Source organism: Haemaphysalis longicornis, unplaced genomic scaffold, assembly GCF_048455015.1.
Source record: "Haemaphysalis longicornis isolate Haplotype H1 unplaced genomic scaffold, Haemaphysalis longicornis Haplotype H1 scaffold_10, whole genome shotgun sequence".
NCBI classification, from domain to species: domain Eukaryota; kingdom Metazoa; phylum Arthropoda; class Arachnida; order Ixodida; family Ixodidae; genus Haemaphysalis; species Haemaphysalis longicornis.
Window position 1 is genome coordinate 139,698,284 of NW_027526204.1, and position 26,400 is coordinate 139,724,683.

General features: G+C 47.3%; 2 protein-coding genes across 3 annotated transcripts in view; one reads left to right on the forward strand and one right to left on the reverse strand.

The window, feature by feature from the left end:
• The first annotated feature begins 63 nt into the window (after positions 1 to 63).
• Positions 64 to 15,596, forward strand: Mtpalpha (monolysocardiolipin acyltransferase Mtpalpha). Its single transcript, XM_077690986.1, has 17 exons — positions 64 to 190; positions 570 to 611; positions 710 to 780; positions 838 to 971; positions 1,620 to 1,758; positions 2,420 to 2,539; positions 2,628 to 2,730; positions 2,864 to 2,986; positions 3,072 to 3,190; positions 4,488 to 4,654; positions 7,862 to 8,032; positions 9,902 to 10,124; positions 11,300 to 11,509; positions 12,779 to 12,974; positions 13,628 to 13,739; positions 13,959 to 14,049; positions 15,138 to 15,596. The coding sequence occupies exons 1-17, from the start codon at positions 133 to 135 to the stop codon at positions 15,348 to 15,350; spliced, it is 2,292 nt and encodes a 763-aa protein (XP_077547112.1). The 5' UTR covers positions 64 to 132; the 3' UTR covers positions 15,351 to 15,596.
• Positions 8,759 to 26,400, reverse strand: part of LOC144159471 (putative ATP-dependent RNA helicase DHX34) — a 35,440-nt gene continuing 17,798 nt past the window's right edge. The window contains exons 11-18 of one of the 2 annotated variants that reach the window (XM_077690985.1): positions 25,813 to 25,958; positions 23,032 to 23,142; positions 22,265 to 22,386; positions 20,578 to 20,742; positions 19,619 to 19,727; positions 18,183 to 18,325; positions 17,363 to 17,524; positions 8,759 to 13,001 (exon numbers count right to left, since the gene is read on the reverse strand). In XM_077690985.1, coding sequence (XP_077547111.1) covers positions 12,997 to 13,001; positions 17,363 to 17,524; positions 18,183 to 18,325; positions 19,619 to 19,727; positions 20,578 to 20,742; positions 22,265 to 22,386; positions 23,032 to 23,142; positions 25,813 to 25,958 — 963 coding nt within the window. In that variant the 3' untranslated portion in view covers positions 8,759 to 12,996. Of the gene's footprint in view, positions 13,002 to 15,592; positions 17,525 to 18,182; positions 18,326 to 19,618; positions 19,728 to 20,577; positions 20,743 to 22,264; positions 22,387 to 23,031; positions 23,143 to 25,812; positions 25,959 to 26,400 lie in introns of those variants that run through there. The other variant, XM_077690984.1, reaches the window with a different exon arrangement.

Below are 26,400 nucleotides of genomic sequence, written 5' to 3' on the forward strand. Positions count from 1 at the left end.
ATAATATATAAGTGAATATAAAAGTAATAGAGGTCACCACGGTGATAGGTAAATAATGTTCCCATCACGTCTTCGCTTCACCCAGCCGGCAGCACAGGAGTGAGGGTGGGGGAAGTTCTTGCAGCAGTGAACATGGCTTGTAGGGCGATGGGAATTTTTCGATTATATCCTCATCTGTTTTCCTCTATCGGTAAGTGTGGGATGGCCGCTGGCAATGATTTATTTGAATTGGGTAGGCTTCCACGGAGCGAAAATCATTGTCACCGCGCTTTCGTGCTATCAGGGTCAACCCCTATCTTGAGAGCTAGCCAACAAACTCTTCCTTGCTCCGGATGCATTCTTGAGCTAATCACCGTTCAATCGACGCGACTCCCCTAAAATCAAAGAAAGCAAGCGTGGTGCGTCCAAAATCGCTGTGCGCTCATAACCTGTAATGCCATGCATAGGTGTCATATTGCATTTTGAATCTTTACGTGCGGCAGCGGGCACCTTGCAAAGTTTAGACAGACACTGGGTTTCACATAGTGTAGAGAAGTGTTTCAATGCTTTTTTTCCCCCTTCGATTACAGGAGGAAGCTCAGTGAGGCGTTTTTCAGTTTCCAGCATGAATCGTAAGTTTCTTTTGCCGCTCGGCATTGCTGCGAAATCTGTTTTGCATGTTTGGCCAGCATGTTCTAAAGTGTTTCTCCCGTGTTCCTTCGACGCTAAGGACTAAAACATTTGAGCTGCAAGGTGAACGATGGCGTCGCCGTCGTTCGCATCGACACGCCAGGTTCAAAGGTAATTTGCCAGATTCAGCGAGGACGCGCGTGCCAAACGGGGGCTTGTCTGTTCCAGGTGAATTCGCTGAATGCCGAAGTTTCGGAGGAAGTAAAAGTTATTTTACAAGACGTGTTGGGCAACGGCGCCGTGTCGAGTGCTGTGCTGATCTCCTCAAAGCCGGGCTGCTTCATCGCTGGCGCCGACATCACGTAAGAAAGTGTAACTGCCATGTTCGCGTTGCTGTGAACTGAACTGATTAACACCGTGGAATCTTCAGCTGAGGCTGAGGAAACTTCTACAACCCATACCTACATAAGCGACAAATGATCATGGTAATGAAAAAAAAAAATGCAAACGTTGCTGGTTGCTTAAATTTTAGTCCGAGCTGTGATTCGATCAAGGCACAAATACATGATCCTGTGCAAGTATAAGTAACTGCACACCATTCATTTTTGTCATGTCTAACAGTTTGTAGCGGGCGTAACAAAAAAACTGTGTTGGTTGTGGTTCCAGATTCTTGATCGGTTGACTGGGTTTGAATTTGCCAAAGCTACTCTTAGGTGCCCTATAGTAGAGGGCTTGGGATTAATTTTGGCCACTTGGGGATCTTTAACGTGCGCTGAAATCTCAATGCCTAAGCGTTCTTGCTTTTTGCCTCCATCAGAAAAGCAGCCGCCACAGCCGGTATCGAACCCGTGTCGTTGGGCTCACCAGCAGAACACTTTAGCCACTGAGCCACCATCGCGGGTGGTTGCAGACTCTTACCGTCGAGTTGTGCCTTAAAAACGTGAGAATAAAAAGGATCTAAATGTGTACGGGAAGGCGTGGCCTGTATGGGTGCCAATTTCGCCTTACAGAATGCTGGACAAATGCAAGTCCGCAGCGGAGGGTGCGCGCCTGTCACGCGAGGCCCAGGAGTTGGTCCAGAAGCTGGAAGACAGCCCCAAGCCCATAGTGGCCGCCATTATGGGCTCGTGCCTTGGAGGCGGCCTGGAGGCAAGTTGCACGCTTGATCGAAACGGTTATTTTTCTAGATTTTTTTTTTTCACCTTTGTACATTATGCCTCGAGCAAAAAAGATGATATTTAGAGATGATGTTTCTGTGCTGGCGCAAAAGGGGACATTGCATTTACAGCCAACAGTTGGAGTTTTTAGCTCCGTATTATGTTGAATCCACTGTCCTTTCGTGCTAGGTGTACTCCTATTGTAGTGCATGCACATTATAAGCGGGAATGCATGAATAGTCATAATAGGCGGACTTTGTGCCATACATAAAAACTCCATTTAAGGGGACTTTGATGGGACTGATACTTTATTTAAATAACGCAGAATTTGCATTCAGGAGGTACGTACTTTCAGCTAATTGGAATTCAGCAACTACAGACTATGTGCCAAAAAAAATGGGAAATTTGTGCACCTTTTTTAATAGCCTACTTTTTTTTTCTTTCAAGTGGAATCTCAGTTTCTAGCTATATGGTTTCTGGCGACACATGGCGGCTTTCCAACTCCATGGCTGATGTCAGAAGGACAGCCTGTTGTGTGTATGTGCGTGGTTTAAAAATCATCGGGGTGGCAATTGGCGCTCCTCCTTTGTATGGGGACCAGCTTTCCAAAGGAGGGCAGATATTGACTGTGCATTGCGACACCTCTTCCCTAGGTTGCAATGGCCTGCCAGTACCGGATAGCGGTCAAGGACCGCAAAACGGTCCTCGGTCTCCCCGAAGTGATGCTCGGTATCCTGCCCGGAGCAGGTGGGACCCAACGTCTCCCAAGGCTTGTGAGCATTGCATCCTATTCTGCCCCATTGCTTCTCCTGTCGTTGCTGAAGTGATCTTTTTTTCTTTCTCCCTTCGTCGTGCCAATAGGTCCAGCTCCCGACAGCGTTAGACATGATGCTCACAGGCCGAAATATTCGCGCGGACCGCGCCAAGAAAATGGGGCTCGTCGACCAGACAGTAGAACCTCTGGGTATGCCCATTCTGCGCGTCTCGTAGAAAAACCATAGCAGGCTATGTGTAAAAGCCACATGTATCAAAACCGCATTTAGTTACAAAAAGCCCTGGGTGCAGTTTTAAGGTGTGTTCCACTTCACCTTTTTCAGGCCCCGGGCTGAAACCAATTGATGAACGAATGATAGAGTACCTCGAAGAAGTCGCGGTTCAGGCCGCGAAGGGCCTGGCTGACGGCTCGCTGAAGCCGAACCGAACACGTCCCCTGGTGGAGCGTAAGTGGTGCTACTGCAACTGCTTTGAGCATTCCCTGAAGTGACGGAGTTCCTAATGGTGCGTGAACTGATCCTGTTGCGATAGGGCTGATGAACAAGGCTCTTGGTTATGAAATGGTGCGAAACTATGTCTTCGACAAAGCAAAGGGTCAAGTGATGAAGTTAACGAATGGACTCTACCCAGCTCCACTGAAGATTCTCGAGGTATTCTTTGCTCTGCTTTTTGGCGGGGCAGCACTTCTAAATAATGTCCACCAATTGCTCTTGGCCACTGGCCAAGGAAAAGGTGGAATTGAACATTTCGGAGCCCTGCATGATGTCTTATTGTAATAACCAAAGCATGAGATGCTAATCAAGTGGCTTTGGGAAAGTCAGGAGTGAAAGAAACCATGAGAAGCAGAATCTCGTGGTGCGAACTACACTCGCATTAATTTTGCACGTGACTGGACACGGAAGAGAGTTAGTCGAAGTCTTATTTGTGACTGTATTGGGCACTTTAAACCATATAATTCATTATCCTATTATTCTGTGCAAATCTAGGACCTTTGTTTGCCTGCAATGGGTGCAGAAAACACCATGCACCATTTGTGGCCGCCGCACCAACTACGGTAATGCGGTTACACTAGTTTTTATGCCCCCCCCCGAAACTTGATTTTCACCCATTTTGTGGTTACTACTGACGTTTTTTTGCTGTCAACACATAGGTCCTGCAGGTTAAACCTGCTGGCAATCCACTAAATTGGCTCCTGCGAACTTGCCATCGGGTCAAATCTGCGGGAGGATGGTGCAACAGAAGTAGTACATTCAAACGCCTTTTTCATGTCGAAAAAATTCCTGTAAATCGTCTAGAAAAACTGAGAAAACGGTCAATGAAACTAATAATTTAATGTTAGAAGGTATTCAGATGGCATTTACATCTCGCCTCGGTGTCGCCTAAGCTTGCTTACAAATCTGTTGCGACCTGAGTGATCTGTTAGGACTGTTTGAAGTTTGGGCCTGGAATGTGGGAACTAGAAAAACAGGTATTGCCTTTCAGGCCCAAACTTCAAATGGATGTAACTTCTGCTACGGACCAGATAAAATGATGATGTTAGTCTTATTGTACTACTTGATTAGTGCGCAGTTCACTGGCACCTTGTTCAGTTGTATCCCTTGAGCAGTTCTTTTACAAAAGCTGTCGGAAAATTAAATTAAAAATCCAAATAAATTTGAATGTTGTCTTTTTGCACAAAAACAAATTTTATATCTACAATCAGAATGAAGAACTACATAACTTCCCCCAATTTTTGTCATCACAACTGTAAAAAAAAGCTTTTGATCAAAGACCCATGTGCCCCCTTGTGGGAAAGCAAGGGATAAAAGAAAAGCCGTTTGCACTATTTTCCTATTTGATGTCAATGAAATGCCCGATTGACCAAATTATGACCTTGCTCTCTTGTGGAATTTTCATTGTGTCGGAAACTGGAAGGTTAGCACAAACTGCGACGTCGCGCCTCTGCAGGTTGTCAAGACTGGCGTGGTAAAGGGCCCCAAGTTTGGCTACGAGGCGGAGCACTCGGGCTTTGGTGAGCTGTGCGTCACGCCCCAGTCCAAGGGGCTCATAGGGCTCTACTTTGGCCAGGTCGCCTGCAAGAAGAACCGCTTCGGAGAGCCCCAGCACCAGGTCAAGTGAGTGCCGGCTGTTCCGTTTTAAGGACGTGTTTTGGGTGTGTGAGCAACGTGTTTCGCAAAAATTAAAACAAACTGCTGAACTTGGTTCTTTGCATTAGTGGATAGGCGGAACTGGTTGTGTCTGTGTTTGGCATCGCCTAATCTTCGTTGCAGAGGTAAGAATTGTACCCCTGTCACGTAGTGTTGTCAAGTTCCACTTGGGTAAGGAAAGTTCAGTCGAATGTGATAGCAAGGCGAGATAAGCCATCTAGGGTGCAGTGAGGTAGGTGCACGGAGCAAGATATAAAGAGGAGCGCCGACTGTGGCCCAGAAAAAATCTTTTGCTCGGGCCGATAATGTCCACGCGCCGCCGGTCGCCCAGCTTTCCCTTTGCTCTCTTCCTCCTTCGTTTGCCCTCTCGTCGCTGTGCTTCTGTACATGGCTCTTCCCTTCTTCGCTCTCCCCAGAGGCATCTTTTCTTGCGCAGCGACGTCTGTCTTATGCCTGTCCTACTATGCAGGAGGCATGCGTGCACGCGCGGAATTTAAACACCCGTGCGCGGCCGCAATAGACGGCGCAGATAATCGCACGCCGCCGCATACATGGCGATCGCTTATTCCCGGAACGTTTAGTCTGACATTATGAATATCCACTAAAAATATTGTACTAACCCAGCACATGTAAGACGCAACTGAACGACGACGACTTCAGAAGCACCAAAGAATGAGCAAGAGTATAATATGGAACGCCAAAACATATATTCTAGCGTGATTCTGCTTACGACGAATCGATGCAGCGCAAAGGTTACCCTCTGTTGTTATCCCGCTCTCCGGCCGCGTTCTTAATTATTTATGCCGCTTCTGCGCACGAACAACGCTGACGAGGGTCGCCCGGAGACTCCATCGGCAAACGGCAATGATGCACATTTCTGTGCCAATGACTGAATTGGACGGCTGCCCTGTTGTATCAAGTGTACAAAAACACTGTCAGCTTGATAAGGAACCCAAGAATATCAAACGCATACTTCATTTTAACTCATGCCGCAACTTACCGCCCGATGTTCACTGTCGCTCTACGGTCGTGTTATCTCGTCGATAACACCGCGGTCTCCAAATAAAATGCTGCGATTTGTATGGCTGCAATTTTTTGGCCTACCAGGGTTCCCGGCGTTTTTTTTTTTTTTTTCGTTAAGCGGCTGACCAGCAAAACAACCGGCTCGTTAAACCTTTTCTTTCGGCGAGTTATCGCGAAATGAAGGCTTGTGAAAAGACCGCACTGTCAGAGACTTCATCTTGAGCAGATTGCTACGTCGCAGGCAGTCGCGGGTGATATCGCATTTCTGTTCTTTTCTGATGAGCGTGTAAGCGCCGGCCCGTGTTCTAGGCACACTCCGTTTTGGACGCAAGTTGCAGAACTGCGAGAAAGCTGAGGGAACTTTTATAATCGCCAGTGATCAGAACCAGTTGCTCCTTTCGCCTTTTGTAAAACCTGTTAAAACACAGCCAAATTGGTATTCCCAAATTTAACAAAACGGAGCCACATTTCCGGCAAGCACCGCGCAAAAGGTAGTGTTTGTATAGCAGCCATATGTTTGTATGTGGTCTCTATATTTTGTTTTCCCGCCATGCAAACCAATCCTTAACGTATCTTTGCCGTACGGCCACTCAATTCCTTCGGGTCCGGGTTACCCGGAAGGTGCTGTCGAACAAGTTAATCAACTGTGGAAAGGAGGCGCGCAATGAACGCGAAGCGGCGCCAAAGCAGGCCCAAAGCAGTCCGTGCACAAAACTACCGTCGCCGAAGCAGACGACAGAGCCGACGAAATGCGTTCCGCCAACTCGCCCGCCGGCGCACGGGGAACGCCGGCCGCTTAGCCGCCGCCGGCTAAGGTCCCTTTCGCTGCACCATCTACATTGTGCTCCGCGAGTTATGGACATTAAGAGCCCGCCGGAGAGAGCGAAGTCGGCGCTCCTGTTTATCTTGCTCCGTGGGTAGGTGATCTTGTGTCATTGCTGTGCTGGCTGATTTAAATCGGGCAAAATGACACTTAGCTGCAGCTGTGTGACGTCAACGAGCTCGGCTGACTTTTGGTTTCCCCTGAAACATAACCTTATGGTATCCTGCTATGTACAGAACCTGTGCCGAGCTTTACAGCATGTGGTATGCTCTGGTACTTGCTGGTGGAGCATTAATCAGCAGTCTGCCACAAACACTTGCTTTTTGTTTTGTGCATGAAGTATGTGAGAGCTTCTGCACCATTCGTTTCGGAACGTAGGGACTGTTACAGAACCGTTCATGGTGGCATGTTCAAAGAAGTTGAAATTGTGTTTCATCGAAGCTTGAGTGCACATAAAATGTATGAGGTGCTGTTTTGCGGCGCTAGTGATCTGGCTATCTTTTTGATTTGACCAAGGCTGGTAGTACAGGCCGTCTGATACCCCTGCTACACTAGCGTCCGAATGTCATTTGGACCAACTGTCATTTTACTCAAATGCGAAGTTGTGCTGCTCCACTGGGTTTTGAAATTCGATTCAGCTCAAATGACATTCGAGCCAAATGAGTGCCCAGAGAGACATTTGGGCTGTCAAATGCCATTTCTAGCACTCTCTCGCACAGCGCTCCAAGTCAGCATAAACAAACAAATTACTGGCGTACATAAAACAAACAAAATATTCTTAATTGTGGGACTTTGTTTACTTCTTGTTCACTTAAATCGTAATATCAAAATGTAATAATTCCGTACTGTCAGCACCAGTGCGAGCTAGCGACAAACCAGTGTGGCCAGACAGCACCAAAACCTCGATTGCGATTCAGAATTAAGCAAAAACCGTGTCAAAGCTTACGTTATGGATAATTTGATATCATTTTAATGCCAAAGAGTGCTGCTAAATTTGATTATTGCATTATTGTGTAAAAACAGAACTCGACAGCAGCAACGCCATACAGCACGACGAGCGATTGTTAAAGCTTTCAAATGCCATAGAAATTGTAGTGGAGCACGGCGGATTCTGACTGGCATTCGAAGCACCCCATTTGAGTCAAATGACATTTAGTTTAAATGACATTCGGACTCTAGTGTAGCCTTGGTATAAGTTGGTACGCAGTGCGCGTGCATCTAGTTTGTTTTGTTTAGAAAGTGCCGATCAGAACAGCTGGTGTGCTTGTCAGCCGTGCCAGCTGTGCGAGGTGGCCCCAGCTGAGTGGTGTGTGTGTGTGTGTGTGCAGGAAGATTGGCATCCTGGGAGCGGGCCTGATGGGTGCAGGCATAGCACAGGTGTCGGTGGACAAGGGCTGGAGTGTGGTTCTCAAGGACACGGCCGAGAAGGGGCTCTCCCGGGGAGAGCAGCAGGTCCGCAAGGGCCTCGACGATGGCCTCAAGAAGAAGCGCTTCTCCGTGTAAGTGTGCTGCCATTCTCGCTCGCAAGACATTATACTTAAAGTTTGTTCGTTTCCGGGTAAAACCGCATTTTACACTATTTTTACACCCTGAACATGTTTGAGGAAAATCGGGGTCAAACCCCCTTTCTCCCCCGAATGGACCTTTTCAAAGTAGCGATCTGCACAATCGAGGGCTGATGTTCCGCCATTCTCGACCAGTATTTGCTGGAAGCAAGCCCCGGAAACACAGCTTTCGAACTTATTGAGTAGTGGCATGACTCTACCACGCGCAACCTCAGGCTGGAAAATGCTGCAATGGCATTGTTGTGCTGTGCTGTCGAGAGAACTTTTTCCCGGCTGAGATACGTTCAACGATTGGACAGGTCTCGAATGGAGACCGACATGCTGCACAAGCAGATGATAATTTACGTAAACAAGGATGTGTAAAAAATCCATGACCCGCTTTTTGTGAATAAAATGTTCCATTTCTTAGAAGTTACCAATGCTTTTTACTGCCATCATTACTGATCCATTTCCAAAGAAACGCCAAATTACAGCGAGTATTTGGTAGAAAACCATGATATCCCCCCAATTAGTACCAGCTTGAAGAAAACACCAATTTTAACGGCTTAGAATTAGTAAGCTCGTGATACCGACTGACATTCTTAAAATAAACTCAGTGTATTACTTAGTACATCCGAATAGTTAACCTGGAAAAAAAAAAAAAAAAGAATTTCGGAACGGTTTTACAAAAAAACCCAATTTATTTGATTATCGGTTTGATAGCACCTGATTTTTACCCCCGATTTTCAAAATATATAGAACCCGAAAACGAACAACCCTAATTATACTGGATGTCTAAGTTCACTCGGTGGTTGACAGCACTTGTCAGTGCCTTCCCCTTGTTTTCTCCTCTTGTTTTGCGCTACATTCACCACCATGGAACAGTAGACGTCATTGGTGCATTGTCGGCACACTCATCAAAAATGTAAAATCTGTGGGAGTCCTGCTCTGTGGCTCGCCATTGTGCTAACCGAGTGATGCGTTGCAAAGGGGTGGATACAGGAAGGACACAGGGAATCGGTCTCCTTAACATCTCAAAGTTCAGAAGCAAGAAAGCTCATTACGACATGCCCGAGGCAATCTTTCTATTGTTTCTTCGTCATTGGCCAAGGAAGCAAGGCAACATAAAAAGGAGACAGAAAATGATTTTTGGCATTAGCAGTTGTGGGAAAAAATGAAAAGCACAATTAGCTTTATCCGAGTCTTGTAAAAGGGTGCTTGGAGGGAAATTACTAGCAAGTTGCAATTTACAAGGGCACAATTTAGAATAGCAACAAAGCTATATTGGGAGGTGGGATGCTGAAATCATGCTAGCACTGATGGGAAAAGCAAAGTTAGCTGAACTGTTTCTCAAAATAAACCAGAAAACAATTTGAGATCAGTGCTCCCATCTCTCCCTATGCAATATAGTATTTAATTTTGGACCCAGGTTTCAAAATGGGTGGCACTGTTTTGTTGTGACAAAGCTGCCATGCTAATGCATAAATTTGTGAACATAAATTTGGGCCACTCTAGAGATGCCTATTTGGTTCCAAATCGCTGCGTGGTTTTTCGAAAGTGCATTGCTTTGCTGCTTCATTGTGGCTGACAAGGTGTGCCGGCAACTTGGCAGTCCTAAGGCACTTAAAAGTACATTTGATCTTTACGACCCTGCAGATGAGGACAGTGGAGCGTTCTTTGTGGTCAAGTAGTCGAAACCTCGATATTAGCATGAGTTGCAGCTTTCTAGTAACCTTTAATGTGTTGAAAGTGAGCTTTGGCTGCTTTCTTCAAGCACTTGCGGAGCGCTCTGTGTTTTCCCGTGTCCGTGCGTGCCCTGTCCAGCTACGAGCGAGACCTGTACATGTCGGCACTGGAGCCCACGCTCAAGTACGACTCCTTCAAGGACGTCGACATCGTCATCGAGGCCGTCTTCGAGGACATCAACGTCAAGCACGCCGTCGTCAAGGAGGTGGAGCAGGTCATTCCTGAGCACTGCGTCTTTGCCTCCAACACATCGGCACTGTCCCTCGCCAAGATTGCGCAGGCCAGCAGGCGGCCAGAGAAGGCAAGTCCCGTCCTTTTTGGGGTTTGACAAACGAGTCACAGCCGCCCCCCCCAAGGAGCCATGGGATTATATAACGGATGTTTTACTCTGTGAACTCAATCGTTCTGCCTTTTGTACATGTCTGTTTGAAAAGCGAAGCAGCGAAGGCTCTGAAAAGTAACAAGTTAGTGTTGAATCTGCCCTGTTTAGAAATAACGTGACAACTAAATTGTTACTTGTGCCAACTTCCAGATAATTACAGGAAATCCCTTTCATAACAAGGTTGAAGGGTGGTCCCAAAGTGCATCAAATACAGATTTTCTACCTCTGCTTAGCATACTGCAAAGAACTGTGGTCACTTCGCCATATTTGTCAGTAATAGCTACACACTCGTTTAACAATTGTGCCTCGGCTTTCAGCAGGCTTGATGCCACACTGTTTTTATGTCCATACCCGGAGGCAATGTTCCACACTAAGATTGTCAAAGAACAGTAAGATTGTTCCCGAGACCACATGTAGGTCGGCCGCCACCGAAAATAAGTTGCGAGGCAACAGTGCACAATAATGTTTTGTCCTGCATACTTCAACACGTGCAACTTTGAGTTGTGCTCTATCCAAATGTGGCCACGGTTGGGCAAATGCAGTAAAATCTCTGCATACAGAGGCCAACTGATTGACCAATTGATTGATTACTAGTGGTATCCCCATTGAAACAGGGTGATGACGTGTCATCTTACCAAGAAAAAGTAATACATCTATGCTTTATACCCTGCGTTTAATACTAGCGCTGCTCGGGGGCAAGCACAAAAAACTTTTTTTTTCTGTTTCAGGTGGTAGCTGTCCTAGGCGATATTCTCCTCTCTGCTTTTCGTCCACCAGCACTCTAATCTTCTTTTAGTTGTCTCGACAGCCTTGAAGTTAACTGCCTCTGTGCTACCCTTGAATCCTAGGGCTTCTGGACGCCGAATAATTTCCTTTTCAAAGATTTGGATAAATACACTCGCATTCTAAAACTATGTGCCGCATAGTTTCCATTTCTTTTCCGCAGATCACACATACCGCACCATTTTCTGCATCCCTCCCCACAAAGCTCTTAGTTCTCAAGCAACCTGCTCTAGCCTCAGAAAGCAAAGCACTGCCCTTGGAATTATTGTAGAAATTTTCTGACAGTCCCCCTCCTCCTCTACCCCTTGCAGGTGGTGGGCATGCACTACTTCTCGCCCGTGGACAAGATGCAGCTGCTGGAGGTGGTGACGCACGACAAGACGTCCCCGGACACAGCTGCCTCCGCGGTGGCCGTGGGCCTCAAGCAGGGCAAGGTGGTCATCACGGTCAAGGACGCGCCGGGCTTCTACACCACCCGCATCCTGGCCGCCATGATGGCCGAGGCTCTGCGCGCCTTCCAGGTGGGTCCCACACTTCTTCCCGTGGGCAGCCAGCACCACCCCAGAGTTCTTCAATGTGCACCAGTTGCGAAACTATGCTTCAGAATGGGGGCGGCACGAACCCCCCCTGCTCCGGTGAAGCTTGGGGGCAAGTACCTGGGGCAGCACCTGGCTAGGGACAAAAACTGTACTTAGCTAAATGTTTACTTTAGGGGGCACAGGGGGCTTTTTCATCAGAAAGCTTATTTTTACAGTTATGATAATGAAAATCGAGGGACATGCGTAGTTTTTCATTCCGATTGTAGATATAAAATTTGTTTTTGTGTAAAATGACTATGTTCAAATTTATTCCAATATTCATATTTGATTTTCTGACAGCTTTTGTAAGAAGACTGCTGGAGTGATGCAGCTGAACGACATACCAGTGAACTGTGCACAAATCAAGGAGTGCGATAAGATTAACATCATCATTCTTTCATAAATAAGGGTGGTTTGGCTTCTTTTAGGTTGGCTTAGGAGCAGGGCACAGTATAGCAACATATATAATTAACCTTCTGCGTCGCAGCTCAAGTTCCTGGCTTGCATCCATCTCGGAACGGAATATCACGCAGTGTGTGTGTGTGTGGGGGGGGGGGGCAACTGTGCATAGATTACCCATTGTGGGCCCAATACCTCGCTATCATCAGGTTCCTTATAACTTCTCCCGTTTTTTATATTTGTGCACAATTCAAAACTAAGCCTATCGAAAACGAGACAGGAAGAAACCAGTGCGTAAAAACGTAGACAAGAGGAGGAAGGGACAAACAACTAAGTCTGCTGGATAACAGAACAAAATGTGAGCAGCAGCTTGTCGAACCTCATGTAAAAATCTCCAGAGTTGGGCACCACGCACCAGACATACGCGGATTGGGATTCAGGGTGGAATTCCTGCTTGCTTGCCAAGTGAAAGTGCAACAGCCAGTAGTGGCGTCCAGACACCCTTTCATGTCCAAAAAGGCACTCCTATAGTCTGCGGCTGTTATTCTCGCGTGGAACCCCTGGCTCTATCTTTCTGCGACGCCTGGCCGCCACATAAAATGCTGGCTTTGCTACGAATTATTCAATAACAAGAGGTACCCTTTGCAGGTCATGTGTCACCAGCCCTTCTTTCCATGTGCAGTTCACAAAGGTGCAGTCCGGAGGTATCCAAGTAGAGCACCACCACAGTCATTCGTTAACCGTGTGGATAAAAGTCCCTTGCTCGTGGTTTTGAGTGCCTTCTCGCGCCTCTTCCCCCTCCTTGTTGCACAGGAAGGGGTCACTCCGAAGGAGATGGACTCGCTGACCCGCAAGTTTGGCTTCCCCGTCGGGGCAGCCACCCTGGTGGACGAGGTGGGCGTGGACGTGGCTGCGCACATTGCCGAGTACCTCAACAAGGAGTTCGGCCCCAGGCTGCAGGGTGGGAACCCGCAGATCCTCAAGGACATGGTTGCCGCTGGGTGCCTCGGTGAGACAACCTCCTCCGTTCTTCATCCTGTCGGGAGGAGACGTGCGCGATTGAACAGCTGGCACAGGGTCAGGCAGGTCTTGGGACTGGCCAAATACTCGTCTATGTCAATCAACAGTTAGCATTGCCACTGTCTGTCATCAGTTGTGAGTCCATTGTTAGATGGAGCCCACTTCGACCCGCTCTCCTCTTTGCTCAGTCCACCGCGTTTCTGCCTTCAATTAATTTCTCGGTATCTATTGGTACCAAAGTGATGCGCTTCTCTGTTCTCTGCATCACATGCCCTGTTCAACTCCTGTGCCTAATTTGAGCTGGGCTTCCTCTGGTTTATGATGCTCGCCTCCTAGCACTAGCACTCGCAGCAGAGCAGGGCAGATGGGACCAGCAAGCAGCTGCTGATTTCACCTTGCTTGAGCTATTCGTTGAGCTATTCAACCGTCACGCTGAACTTGTTCATTATATCCGGAGTTCGTTATCAGTGTAATAAGCATTTTCGGTGCGTTTTCCAAGTGTTCCATACTATTTTACTGGCTCGATTCTAATGTGCACCCAATTTTTACAGTCGACAAAGAGCGAAAAAACTCGTGTGCGAGAGGAGTCTTGCTCCCGTAGTGTTCTAAATCGCCCGCGGCCACCTTTGACCAATGTTGCAGGTCGCAAGTCCGGCAAGGGCTGCTTTGTGTACAAGCCTGGCGTCAAGGACAGGCCCATCAACCCGGAGGCCGAGAACATCATGAAGAAGTACGCCCTGCCCAAGAAGCTCGAGTAAGGCGCTGTTTTGACCACAGCCGGCAGTTTGTTGAGGGGCATCTGATCTGTCGCGGAAGGTGATGTGTGTGCATGTTGAGGGAAGTGGTGTGCGTTGTGTGTGTTTATGCGCGTTTATATAAATGAACCCGTAGCTTCTTACTGTGCAGTCTGTGTTCCGTCTGTGTCCACCAGTTCCTTCGAAAGAGGAATCAACCCCGAATGTTCTCTTTGCAGCAACACGGTAGAGGAGCTCCAGTTCCGGCTGGCCGGTCGTTTCATCAACGAGGCCGTGCTCTGCCTGCAGGAAGGAGTCCTTGCCAACCCGGTGAGCACCCTTGTTTCGTAGCGACACTTCTGTTTGTGAACTTATGCCCGTCTCACTGCAGCTCTGGCTTAAACCTGCATAGTCGTAGGTAGTGTGCATAGAAAAGGGGGCCACCATAATTCAGTGTAATCGCTGTAAGATACAGCCATTACGTATTTGGTGATGAGACTTCAGCACTCGCCCCACGGTGCCTAGCTGCGTCTTTGAAGTTCGGTCCTAGGCTGGTATGTAGCGCAGTGACAGCCTCTCTGTGACTGGGGCATTCTGCTATTCATTTGTAGACCTCTGTGATGGCACTTGGCTACTGTCACCTTGGAAGTGCCACAGCTATCAGCTGTGAATTACAGCTCACAGACCCAAACAGCTTCTTCAGCAGTTTTTGCAAACTTAATTTTAAGGATGATCGAAGTGTATTGTCATTGAATAAGGTCGTTTTACCATGCCGATATACCCATTCAGTTCAGTGAACTTCAATGACCACTAATGTGGCTTTCTGGTGAGGTAGCCGAGATTTATTAAAGGGGTCCTGAAGCACCTTTCCCCAATGCTGTGTGTGGCACAGCATTATCACAATCTACGCTAAAAAAAAAATTTGTTAATGCAATTAGCATTGACTGAGTTACTCCATATCAAGCGGGTGCACATCAATGCACATAAAAAGCTGAATAATGCCAAGGACCTATCAGCTGTGTCAGTTCTAAAGGCAGTACAGAGGATGAAGGCAATTCTAAGTAAACACTGGGGAAGGGTGGCTGGCTTTGCAGCATTACTGTGGGCTTTCTGAAAAGGTAAAAATATTCGGCTCAGATGTCCTTGAGCATGTAAACGCTGCAGTTGCACAAGTTTATTGACCGAGTTGAACACATCTTTTAGGAGCCCGTAAATTAGTAAAACGAGTTGTATGCTGTGTTCTTGATTCCAAGCTTCATGATCTGCTACGTGTGAAATTATACACGTTGTTATTCGAATTTAGTGTCGTGCTGCATATGAATCTCATTCTTGCTCTTTATACGGGCTTCATAAAGGTGAATGTTATTTCGGGCACCTGATTAAAGATGTCCGCCCTTGCTCCTCCCCCCCACCACCAGGTTGAAGGCGACATTGGCGCCGTCTTTGGCCTGGGCTTCCCGCCGTTCCTGGGGGGCCCTTTCCACTTCATCGACACGTACGGTGCCGACAAGCTCTGCCAGTGGCTGGACAAGTTCACGCAGGCCTTTGGCGGGCCCGAATTCGAGCCCTGCCAGCTGCTCAGGGACCACGCCAATGACACCTCCAAGAAGTTCCATGCCAGAAACAAGTAGACACAGACAAACGGCCACTGCTACTAGCTTATGGGTAGCCTTTCATCGTGTACCAGTAATTATTTTTTTTTTTGCGTATATAAAGATCTACACATCCGCTGTAAATATTACGTCTAGTAGGAGGGAAGCGTCTTATGTTGACAATTCAGGTTGAGAGTGTATTTTTGCACACACTATTGCTCCCCGTCATGTGGTGCACTTTTATATGGGCCCTTTGCCAATAAAAAAATGATAATCCGCCTGTTACCGAGAGCCTCTGTGTGAGTTGAGAATGCCACAAGCCTGTCCATGGAGTCGAAGCCCCTATCAATGGCCAGGACGCATGGCGCCTGCTGCTACAGCATTGGCTCCTCGCTTTCTTTTCAAGAAGCTAAGCCAGCACTGTCACGCCATCAGAGTTCGAGAGAAGAAAGTGGGCATCAACACCCACTTAATAAGCACCTCCTCATCTGCTGACTGTGAAAAAGCAATATTCAGTGAAAATGTTCCTGGAGATGTCATGATTGAAGCAGTTCATGGCATATGTTCGAAGTTAGTTTTGGAACCCACAAGAGGTGTACCTTTCTGCATAATGGTTTTTCCTAACACAGTGACAGGCTGTTGGAAAGAAAAGGAAAGGTGAAAGGGGGCGGGTCTTTCTCTCTGCCCAGTGCATTTCAATCGCTGAGTTCGAAAAAAATTTAAAAACGGGGGAAAAAAAAAAATCTGCTTATTGTAGCTGCGACTGGTGTCACAAATCAGATTTCATGCTAGAGGTAGCTGACACATTACTGGTTAGTTTCAGGTGCTCTAGAGTGAGGCAAGCAATGCATTGCAAATTGATAAACCCAGCTTTTTAAAGATGCAAGTGTAGGAATTTATTAGTAGTGTCGGGCTAGCTACGTTCCATACAACTGCTGACTTGTGTTTTGCAGATTTAAGCTTTCTAAATTGCGCTTGCTTGATTGGTAAATTGAAAACAACCGCTTCACAAAGTGGACAGCTATTTTTTAGCTGCTTTGATATATTGGCTCTATGAGGAGTTTCGAAACTCAATACAATCGAGCCCACTTACAACGGTTGCAGTTGTAACTATGCACTAAGGCAATGGCATTATGTTTCAGCTATAACGAACATGCGCAAGGGCACAGCTCGGGTACAGCAAACGACCCACTGTCGCCTGACCGCGGCAGGTGTTCCCAGTCACCACTTCAATCTCTTAGCAGAACTGATAGCAGCCGGCAAAAGAAAATATGAGTGAACAAATCTGTAAACAAAAAAGGGTTGTCGCCGTCCTGAGTTCCAGGCTGCCAGGTTCCAGGCAAGGAACAGGTGTCAGTAGAGGGAGGCCTCAAGATAGGGGAAACAATGGGCAAAATGAGTCTCCCTCCAGTTTGGCCAGGGGCGCCCAAAGTGGCAGAATGATTTCACTAGAGACAATAAATTGGCTATGCGTGAGGTTCGGTATTTTCCATTAATGTTCGCTGGCGGGTTCTTCTCCAGTACAGCCGGATGGGAAGAAAGGATAGATAAGGGGGGGGATCGATGCACGCACGTTTTGAGCAGTACCCCAATCGAGTGTACCCCAATCGTGTTGGCAGAGCCGGCGCAGCTTGTATTTGACGACCGCTGTTCAAAGGTTCCACCCTGGCAGGCAAGTGGAAGCTACACAGGCAAGTCTGTTGCGCAGTTTCACTGCTGCAGCCCACGCCCTATTATTGGCACTGGCGCACTGGCCGCGTGCCGTGCAGGTAATGTCCACAGCTGCGCCAGTGTGCCTTCTGTATGCACACCGCGTTTACGTGCACAGAATACGATTACGATTGTTACAAACAGTGGATATAACGAATGAATTCAGCGTGCCGACTGTGTTCGTTATAAGTGGGCTCGTCTGTATACTGAAGAGCTCTGATGGATGCCACCAAGCCATAATATCTGCCCCTATGCACTATTCCTGAGCATTAACTACTCATAGCAACATTTCTGCCGGCCCCTACAACTCCCAGCCTTCCCAGGCAGGTTTCAACCCTTGCCTTCTTCTGACAACTCCTTGTGGCTGTTTTTGTGCTGGAAGATCTCGGGCAGCGTCAGGCGCAGCTCCCTGTTGCACTCCTTGCAGAAGTAGGCCTTCTTCAGGGGATCGTGCTGGCGCCCCTCCTCTTCCTCTGGCTGCTGGGAGGAGCCGGCTTCGTCGTCTGGAAGAAAGGAACGCCCTTAGTTCAGCCAGTCTGCAAGCTGGTGCAGTTTCGCAATGTGTGCAAATGTGTGCAGGCATCCTGAAGATTGATTTCGTTTTGCGTGTTCCCAAGTGAATCGTATCGGGAGATGTGACATAAAATCTCGTCTCCCACAACTCGCATCATGGAAACGCTAAACTTGGAGAGTGACCTTACAATCGCCCTATTAGGGTTTCTTGGCATCTGCTACAGACACTGCATGGGGAGTCAAGTACAGCCGGTAAGGCGCTTGTCTATAACAGCAATTTCTACTTCAACTCGCTATATCTGGAAAGTGCCAACGGATACTCCTCAAAACAAGTGTTGGGGACTGAAGTGGCTGGCGTGGACTTCGGAATGGCGTGCTAATTTTCTCTAAATTGTTTCAAGCCAACACTGCAGAAGGCTGGCAGTACAAAAGGCCTTGTTACAGACAAGCGTGTTACTGACTGTACACAGCTGGGCTTTATTTATAGCGAGAGATATCTAAGTCGCAGCGCAAGCATTGCACTGGACCTTGAACGCCACCAGGTTCCTTTTGTGCCAATTATCAACAAAAATGCCAACCAGAGGACACAAAACAAAGAGATAGTTTTGCAAAACCAACAGAGCTACGCTGTTGGCCAGACGACAATACCTTTGGTGACTTCTTCCTCCCTGTCGCAAGCTTCCAGGTGCACAACAGCATCCATGACGGCCAGTGGAAGCTCCTTGTCGCACAGTGGGCACTGACACGTCTTGCCGGCGAGCGCCTCCTCTGGCATGCTGATTTCTTCCAAGCTGTGGGGGCAAATGACCAAACGCCACTTCAGCTTTGAGGCATACGAACTGAGTGTGCACAAGAATGAAAACATTTGTGCAACATCCTTATGGGGTTAAGGCCAACTGCACTCAAAATTTCGACCTCTTGAAAACCTTATTTTCATATAGTCTAAAAAGACCCTAGAATACAAAATATGAGATCTCAAATACGTGTATCTACAGCGCACAAACAGCCGTCTAAAATCAGTGATTTTGAAACAGATGCTGAGAAGAGTGCGGCCATTACAAGTGACGTCGCAGCTGGCCCAGTCGGCCTGCCGGAGGGTACCTGCGCACAATGTTTCCCCCTCACAGTGGCCCTAGGAGAAAAGCGCCCATCGGGGCTCGACCAGTTCTCGTGGCTGGCCGAAGGAAATGCACCTGGCTGGCTGCATTGTCACTTCCGCTTTATAGCGTTTACACGTTTCGCCGACAGGTGCAGCGTCGCCTGCAAAAGAGCTATTTTGAACGTTTATAACTCATTAACAACTCATTTCACAAGGCCACCAGTTATGTCCCAGTTGGTTTGGTGCTACACACTGCACGTTCACAGTAAATTTGGCCAAGGTGAAATTTGAGTGCAGTTGGCTTTTAAATTAAAGGGCCCATAAAGACAAAATACAACTCCAATTCAAATTTCACATCACAGTTATTAATATGGGCAGGAGTGATGCAATTGAAGCCAATGCTAAAAACAAAGTTACCAATGTGTGAACTGCACGTTGGCATTCAAGCGATGCGATCAAATGGAACTAGAGGCCCCATTACAGCCGCACAGTCATGTTTCTTGGCGATTGCCTAGGTTGGCAGCTGCCATGGCACAAACAAGATTCCATGACATGGAAAAATTGCCGGAAAGTCGCTGGGAAGCTGCCACTGCTTCATACGATCTCTTTGATATCTCGAATATTTGTTTGAAGTCGGTGACAAAATATGCGTTGTTATCTGGACAAAGCAGTCTTGTATATTGCTTCCTGGCCCCTTTAACACAAAATGATAGAAGAGGCGCTGCGAACAACAAGGTGCACAATAATTCCATTTTTCCACGAACTGCAAAATGAAATTTACTCATCATGTGGGTATTATCTGATCCCAGCATACCCATCAATGTTCCACGTGATCTCACTCTACAGTGAGATATAATTGCAATAGACGGTGAAATGAAATTTGTAGGTATGTACATGCCTCCTTTAATAATTTGGCCAAAATCAGTCCAACGGCTATTGACAGCCAGTTTGAAACAATCACTGGCACAAATCAAATGAACCGCACCTCCCAAAAGTCAAGTAGCTGCTTATGAAAACTCCTCCTTTCTTCTGGTTCACCTTGAACTGGTCTTCAGACGAAGAATCTTCATTTCCTTGCATTAGGGCCCGGAATGCTGCAAGTGAGAAGAGGACTCTATTGGCATGCAAATTGGCAACCATGGTAATGCCAGCTTGCCCTCGGGCAGGATTCTTAGCCACTACTAACAACTGCCACTGGAGTGGCCTCTATTAGGCTTCAATTCCAGGCATTGTTGAAGTGAACATTTGTAAAAGGAGACACTTGAATAAGCAACCTACTGTAATAGGTCTAAATCTACTACTTGTATCTAAATCTATCCCGGGAATCTCTCCGCAAGATCTTTTAGAAAGAAATGCAGACATAGTTTTATATACTAGGCAGGGTATTGTAGAGTCTATAAAAAAGTTCCAACTCATTTCTGCACGTAACTGCCAAGCATGAACCCCTTTTACAGAGCCTTGCACTTTTAATTTTCTCCATTGCCAATGACACAAACCTGCTTGCACCAATTTGCCCCTAACACATGCAAAACACACAAAACATTTAAATCTTCAAGGCAATGGTATACACGTTTCCACAACCCCTGCAAACTAGGCAAAAGAGCGCAAAAAAAAGACAAAGACAGAGAGAGGTACACGACAAGGGCTGTGCTGAACTATCAACTGGTTTTATTTTGTGTACATCTCTCTGTCTTTGTCTTTTTTTTTTTGCGCTGTTTTGCCTATATTATCTACCAACATGCCCAGTTTTCCATGCTAACCCTGCAAACTGTCATTTGAAGCCTACACAAATGAATTTATCACACTGGGTACCACATGACACACACATGGGCTCGGCAAGGGTGAAAGCCACACTTCCAAGTTAGTTCCCTAAACATCTCAGGTGAGCAAACTAAGTTCTGGAATGCAGACAGCCACGGTGTTTAGTGGCTTCGGTGAACTCACCCAGTGCTCCGGAGTAGAGGTGTTTGACATCGGCCGGGAGGAGACGCTTGATGGTGTAGGCTACCTCCGTCTTCAGCACGGCGTCGTAGCGCCGCCTCAGCTGCTTCTGCATGCGTCTTGCCTTTGGGCTGGGCTCCTTCTTCTCTTCGGAGGAAGACACTGTCTCTGTGGAGGGAACACGAACATGCTTCACCTCATCTGTACTCTCGGAGGAGGGCTTACACAAGGTCAAACAACACAAGGCAGCTAAACAAGGAGACAATTTGTTCCAAACGGAGACAATTTTGCATGCTGTGTCCCTCTTTTTAGGGGCCAAGCCCTTCAGGGACTGGGGCTGTTGGCGTCTCTCTGTCGTCGTCGTCGTCATCGTAATCGTTGTTCATCTCGTGTAGTCACGGTACTAAAACACCAGGAAACTCGCTTACGCCTTGCACTAGAATGTAACGCGTACTAAAAAAACACCAAGACGCTCGTTTACGCCTTGCGCTGGAGTGCTTCGTAATGCGTACTAAAAAAGCACTGGGACACTGGTTTACGCCTTGTGCTAGAGAGCTTCATGCTTCAAAGACAAGAGACTTTTCGAGCAAAGCTGTATACCTGTACCCCCCAACAGTTTCATCTCTGTGGGCAAAAATGCCAAGGCGCCAAGAATACACTTATACACTGCATGCTCCGCAGCTCCCCAGGTTTCGCGTTAGTGGAGATGGCCCGGGATTTTTTTTGGTGTAGTCGCTAAGAGCCAGACTAGAGCAGAGTGTTATACATGCAGTTAGAGAGACACACAGACAACACCGATACAGATGAAAAGCAAGCTAAAGCAGATCCTTGATGCAGCACCATGTATGACATTGCAAAGTCCACGAAACGCCCTCTTCACCCAATTTATCACCCACTGCACAGAAGAGTTCCTTATTTTGCTCGCAATAAAAATCACACTTTCCGATCTGCTGACCCCACAATCTTGAAAAATTCGGCCGCTTTGCAAGCTGATCTAAAGTGTGCCCTGTTCAGCATCCATAAAATTTGAATCTCAAAGAGCTAGGTAGCCTTCAGCAACTCACTCAGCTGCAGAAGAAATACATTTAACACAAAAAAATTCAAGCAATATCAAAAACCCTTCGAATTTCACGGTACAGTATTGTAATATGGGAAGGAGTGACGCAATGGGTGCCAACACTAAAGACATATAGTTATCAATGTGTTAACTGCACGTTACCATTGAAGCGATATGATCAAGCGGAACCAGAGGCCCCACCACAATCACTGTCATGTTTCTTGGCAGAGGCTTAGGTCGGCGGCTGTCAATTCACAAACAAGATTCTGTAACATCGCAGAGATGTTGCCGGACAGTGGCTGGGGGCTCACCACTGCTCCAACTAGTTTTCTTAATACCTCTATTATTTGTTCGAACTCTGTGATAGAACTGGCACTATGTATCATTCTTATCGGCACAAAGCAGTCTTTTTGATGAACCAAGCTTTTATTTTGTCTTCATGGCCTCTTATAAAACCGCAGTCATTGGTGTGGCCCTCTCTATCGGCACAGTTAGCTGATAGAGAGGGGCAGCGGCATGCTGAGGCTGGATCGATACAACCGAGACAGAGTGCACAAAAATATGGTGTCCATACTCGCTCAACACAAACCAGGCACTGCATATTATTGCACAACAAAAGCTTTGAGACATTACCTTCGAGCATGTGGGCAACTAGCTTCTCGTAGAGCTTTCGCGCAACGAGCACCTTCAGCAGGAGCTTGAGGGCCTCGTCTGGGTCAGGGAAGGTCACCTCTACAAACTCGTCAAAGACCATCCTGAGAGAAGACACACGCACGGGGGAAGAGAAGACAGGAACCATGCCGTTTAATGAGCACCCCAGTGTCAAAACTAGCAGGCAGTGGCATGCCCTCATGTTACCAGGCTCAGTCTGAGTGCTAGAGAAGCTTTTCCTTTCTTACGGCTGGAGTTTCGTAAAAACAGGGTAGTGTTACTGGACAGATGAAAAGAAAAAGACTCGGAAAACAAGGCACACGCAGGACAAAAGGCAGGCGCCAGTGCACTCCAACCAGCGCAGAAGCTTGCAATGAAGCACGGTGAGGAAGCACGGCATTCTGCCCATTGAAATCTGGTGCGAAAAACCGACAAACTACAGTTTCTCAAAATTTGCGTGTTTTGTTAGACAGCAATAATGAATCTTTCCAAGGCATCTTTGCTGCCCTTGTGGCTATGGTACATAAGCAGGGCCCTGTAGCTTTACAAGACAAATTGTGCTGTGGCTACTCTTTTAAAAAGAAAAGCTTCGCAAACATCTCAACACAGTTTTGTCGCAAGACAATGCTGATGTGCTTACAGCTGTTCAAAGTGGTCTGTGATTGCATGTTTTCACTATTCCATCCTATTTCATAACCTGACCACTTGCGGTTGTGTAGAGGAATCACCCAAGAAGGAGTCACCCTCACCTTGACAGTGTCATGCTGGTATCTATGGCAGAGGACACCAGCAGCAGCATCTGCACACACTGCACCCGGACACAGTTCAACAGGTAGGGCTTTGTTGTTTCCAGCAGGGACCTGGGAGGGCAGAAAAATGAACTTTCGTGACATCCACCGGCCACTCAACAAAGTGCATCAGGCTTCCCACTGCTTCTTACCAGCGATTGGTCCCTCAAAGATCATAAACTCCTCACATCACGGGTGTCAAAAATCAGAGGCAGAAGTCTAAGAGGAACCACTTGCCTCTTCCAAGGCTTTATCTTAAGCGTAGAAAAAAACAGAAACACAGTAGATAAGGACAAGCGCTTGTCCTTGTCTACTGTGTCCCTATTTCTACGCTTAAGATGAACGTCATGGAATACCAACTAGCCCGAACGCAAGCCCTTCTTTCAAGGGCTCACGTGCATACTAAAGGCCGTGACGAAACATGAAACCACTACACAGTGCTGCCTGGTGGTCGGTCATTATTCCCACTTTTGCAGGGAATTCCTCATCCTGTCAGAAAAATGGCTCCCACAGATAGATGACGCCAAACAATTTACAGATCCATGCAGAAGTAAACGGAGCACGGGAGCAGTGACCACTGTGACCGCTCTGCTGGAGTGCCCGACTGGGCCTAACAGTTTCCAAGGGGCAGTGCTGAGGTACAGTGGTGCTGGTTAAATTGCCGCTCACAGCCATCAACGGTGACTGAGTCCGCTGCTGTTGGGATAGAGGAAACTCTGCACGCTCGAAAATGTGCCTTGTAGCGCCCCATTGTGTCTCAATGCCATGAAGTGCAACCATCAAAATCTTGCACACAGGTGGCATAGTACTGCCTGCCTATCCGGTATGTCATGGCATACCTTTGCGATACAATACATTGTAAAGCGACTGCAAAATAGGCCTGAAGAATACAGAAAGCATGTGCAAAGTGGGAGTCTTTATGGCGGTTATCGTTATAAAAAAACACTCCCGCTTCTAGTGCTGTTCTCCTATTTTGTGTTGACTTGTTGACTCCAGAGTCATGGCTGTCACTTATAATTAAGAACGTTCTGACTAAAAAAAAAATGCAAAATGCCCATGCCGGGGAAATGAGCCCTGTCGAATGAATTTTGTTGTCACTTTATAACATCTTGTACTGCAAAATTACACCACGGGATACTGGATGAGCAGGCAGTCACCAGTGAACAGGACTTTGGTGGTTGGACATTTCCAAGCGCACGTAGTTTCCTCGGTCGAAACAGCTACGGATACAGTTGCCACTGATAGCTGCAAGCGGCAATACAACCAACGCCACACTGTAACCTAGCACTGCGGTTTGTAAACTGTCTCGCCAAGCCTGACACGCCAACAGAGCAGAGATATATCACATCAGAAAGCACAGCGAAGGCGGCGTAAATGCACCCCAAGAAAGTCACTCCTTGGTTCCTGTCGGCGCTCCTACGCAGCTTAGCGCTGCAATTTGGCCACTGGTCCCATGCTCCGATTACTTTTGCATGGACCTGTAGATATATAACTGGCTATGATGCATCCTATGGACTTTTGTAGTTGACGTCCCATAAAGCAGCTATAAATGACTGCACAGAGGGCTAGCTACGCAACCAACCCCAAAGTGTTGCACCTTACATCACAGGAGGTGGGAACAACACACCCAAAGCAGCATAACACACGGTAACGATAACACACAGTAACGATAATGGTAATGATAACACGGTAACAATAACGATAAAACACACGGTAAAAAGCAGTAACAACAGACCAAAGGAGAAAGAAACACAAAGAAAAACAAGGAATTCCATAACGAAAACCCTTCTTTTTCTTTTTTCTCTTTCCCCTAACTCAGCACAACGTGCACTATTCGCTGCTTCATTTTCATTGGCCTTCGTGGGTCGCACAATACCTTGTGGTGCACTTTAACAGGAAAGCAATATGCTAACTAAGGAATACCTTTTCATTTCCAGTGTGGCTGAGAAACTGGGGCAAGGACAAATAAAAACTGTACTCAGAATCGTTAGCTTTAAAGGGATGGCTGACGTGGTCAGCCATGCATGCCATCTGGCCTAACAGTCGGCTTGTGTCTGCAACCACTGAATGCATCTTACTTGCTGCCCCCTCGCTTGCTTTGTTTCTTAAAATCTTAGGTGTCGATTTACTGTTCCTGCAATATCATAATTGTCAAAACAAAAGATTACGCACCGATCGCAACCTTTCCTCTGTGCTGCCTGCTACCCTCAAAACAATCCAACGCCTCGTACCAGCACACAGGGGTGCAGTGAATTTCAGTCGATGTTGTTACTGGTAGAAATTGATAGAAATTCATTCACTAAAATTCTTTCCTTAATCAGCTGCTCCACTAACCCTTGGCCAATCACCCTCTCGGGGGAATTCGCTCTCCTATGAATGCATATGCAGCGTGGCATGCCCAACTGGGCCATACGTCAACTTGATGTAGGTATTCTTTTTACCCTGCAAATTGGCTTTTCTTCAAAAAAAAAAATTGTCTTCTTGCCTCGGTCATTTATTTTATACTGGCTTTAAACCTGCCATAGCCTTGCTGAAGCGGGTATTGTTCCCTACTTTATTTTTGTTTTTTCTTGGGGGGTAGGGGGGGAACCCGAAATTTTTAAAAGGTTTAAAACATACACCGCAGACCCAGCAATCCCCAACATTATGGTATGGCCCGCACTATGAGGGCCCAATGCGCACCCATACAACCCAGCCAGTGAAGCCGCTCCCACAGAAGCTGCTGGCGGGAGACTCGCTCACATGAAGGCCACCACCTGGTGCTTGGCGCTGACGGGCAGGTTGCTGCGGAAGTTTGGCACCGTCAGGACGTCCATGTCATCCAGGCGCAGGACGTCCGCGTGCAGGGCCAGCACACTGTTGGGGTGGAGCACCACAAATCCCTTGCCCTGCACACGGCACACCCTGGCTGTGAATGGATGGGGTGGAGACGGCCACGGGAGCCAAATACGCACAACAACTAATTACTAAACACAGGCAGGCCCGAAAAAGGATATCCCCCCTGAATGGCGAACCTCTACGTTCCGCCACTCCCAAAAAACATGAATCCTGTGCATAACGTCGGGCGCAGACAGGAACGAGCACGCGCGCTAGACAAACGATTTGAAAGATCAGAGGACACGGTCTACGTTGATGCAGCCAAATATCGTGCCCGCGACGCCATGATGGTAGTGATAGTCGATCGTCAGGGACAATTACTCACTGCTGCTTCGCTTGCTACGGTGCGACCTACGGAGGGTGAGGAGGCAGCTATTGCCGTGGCCATATCCAAAACCAGTCCAAAAATAATTGTTAGCAATTCGAAATCGGCAGTTAGAAATTTTGCAAAAG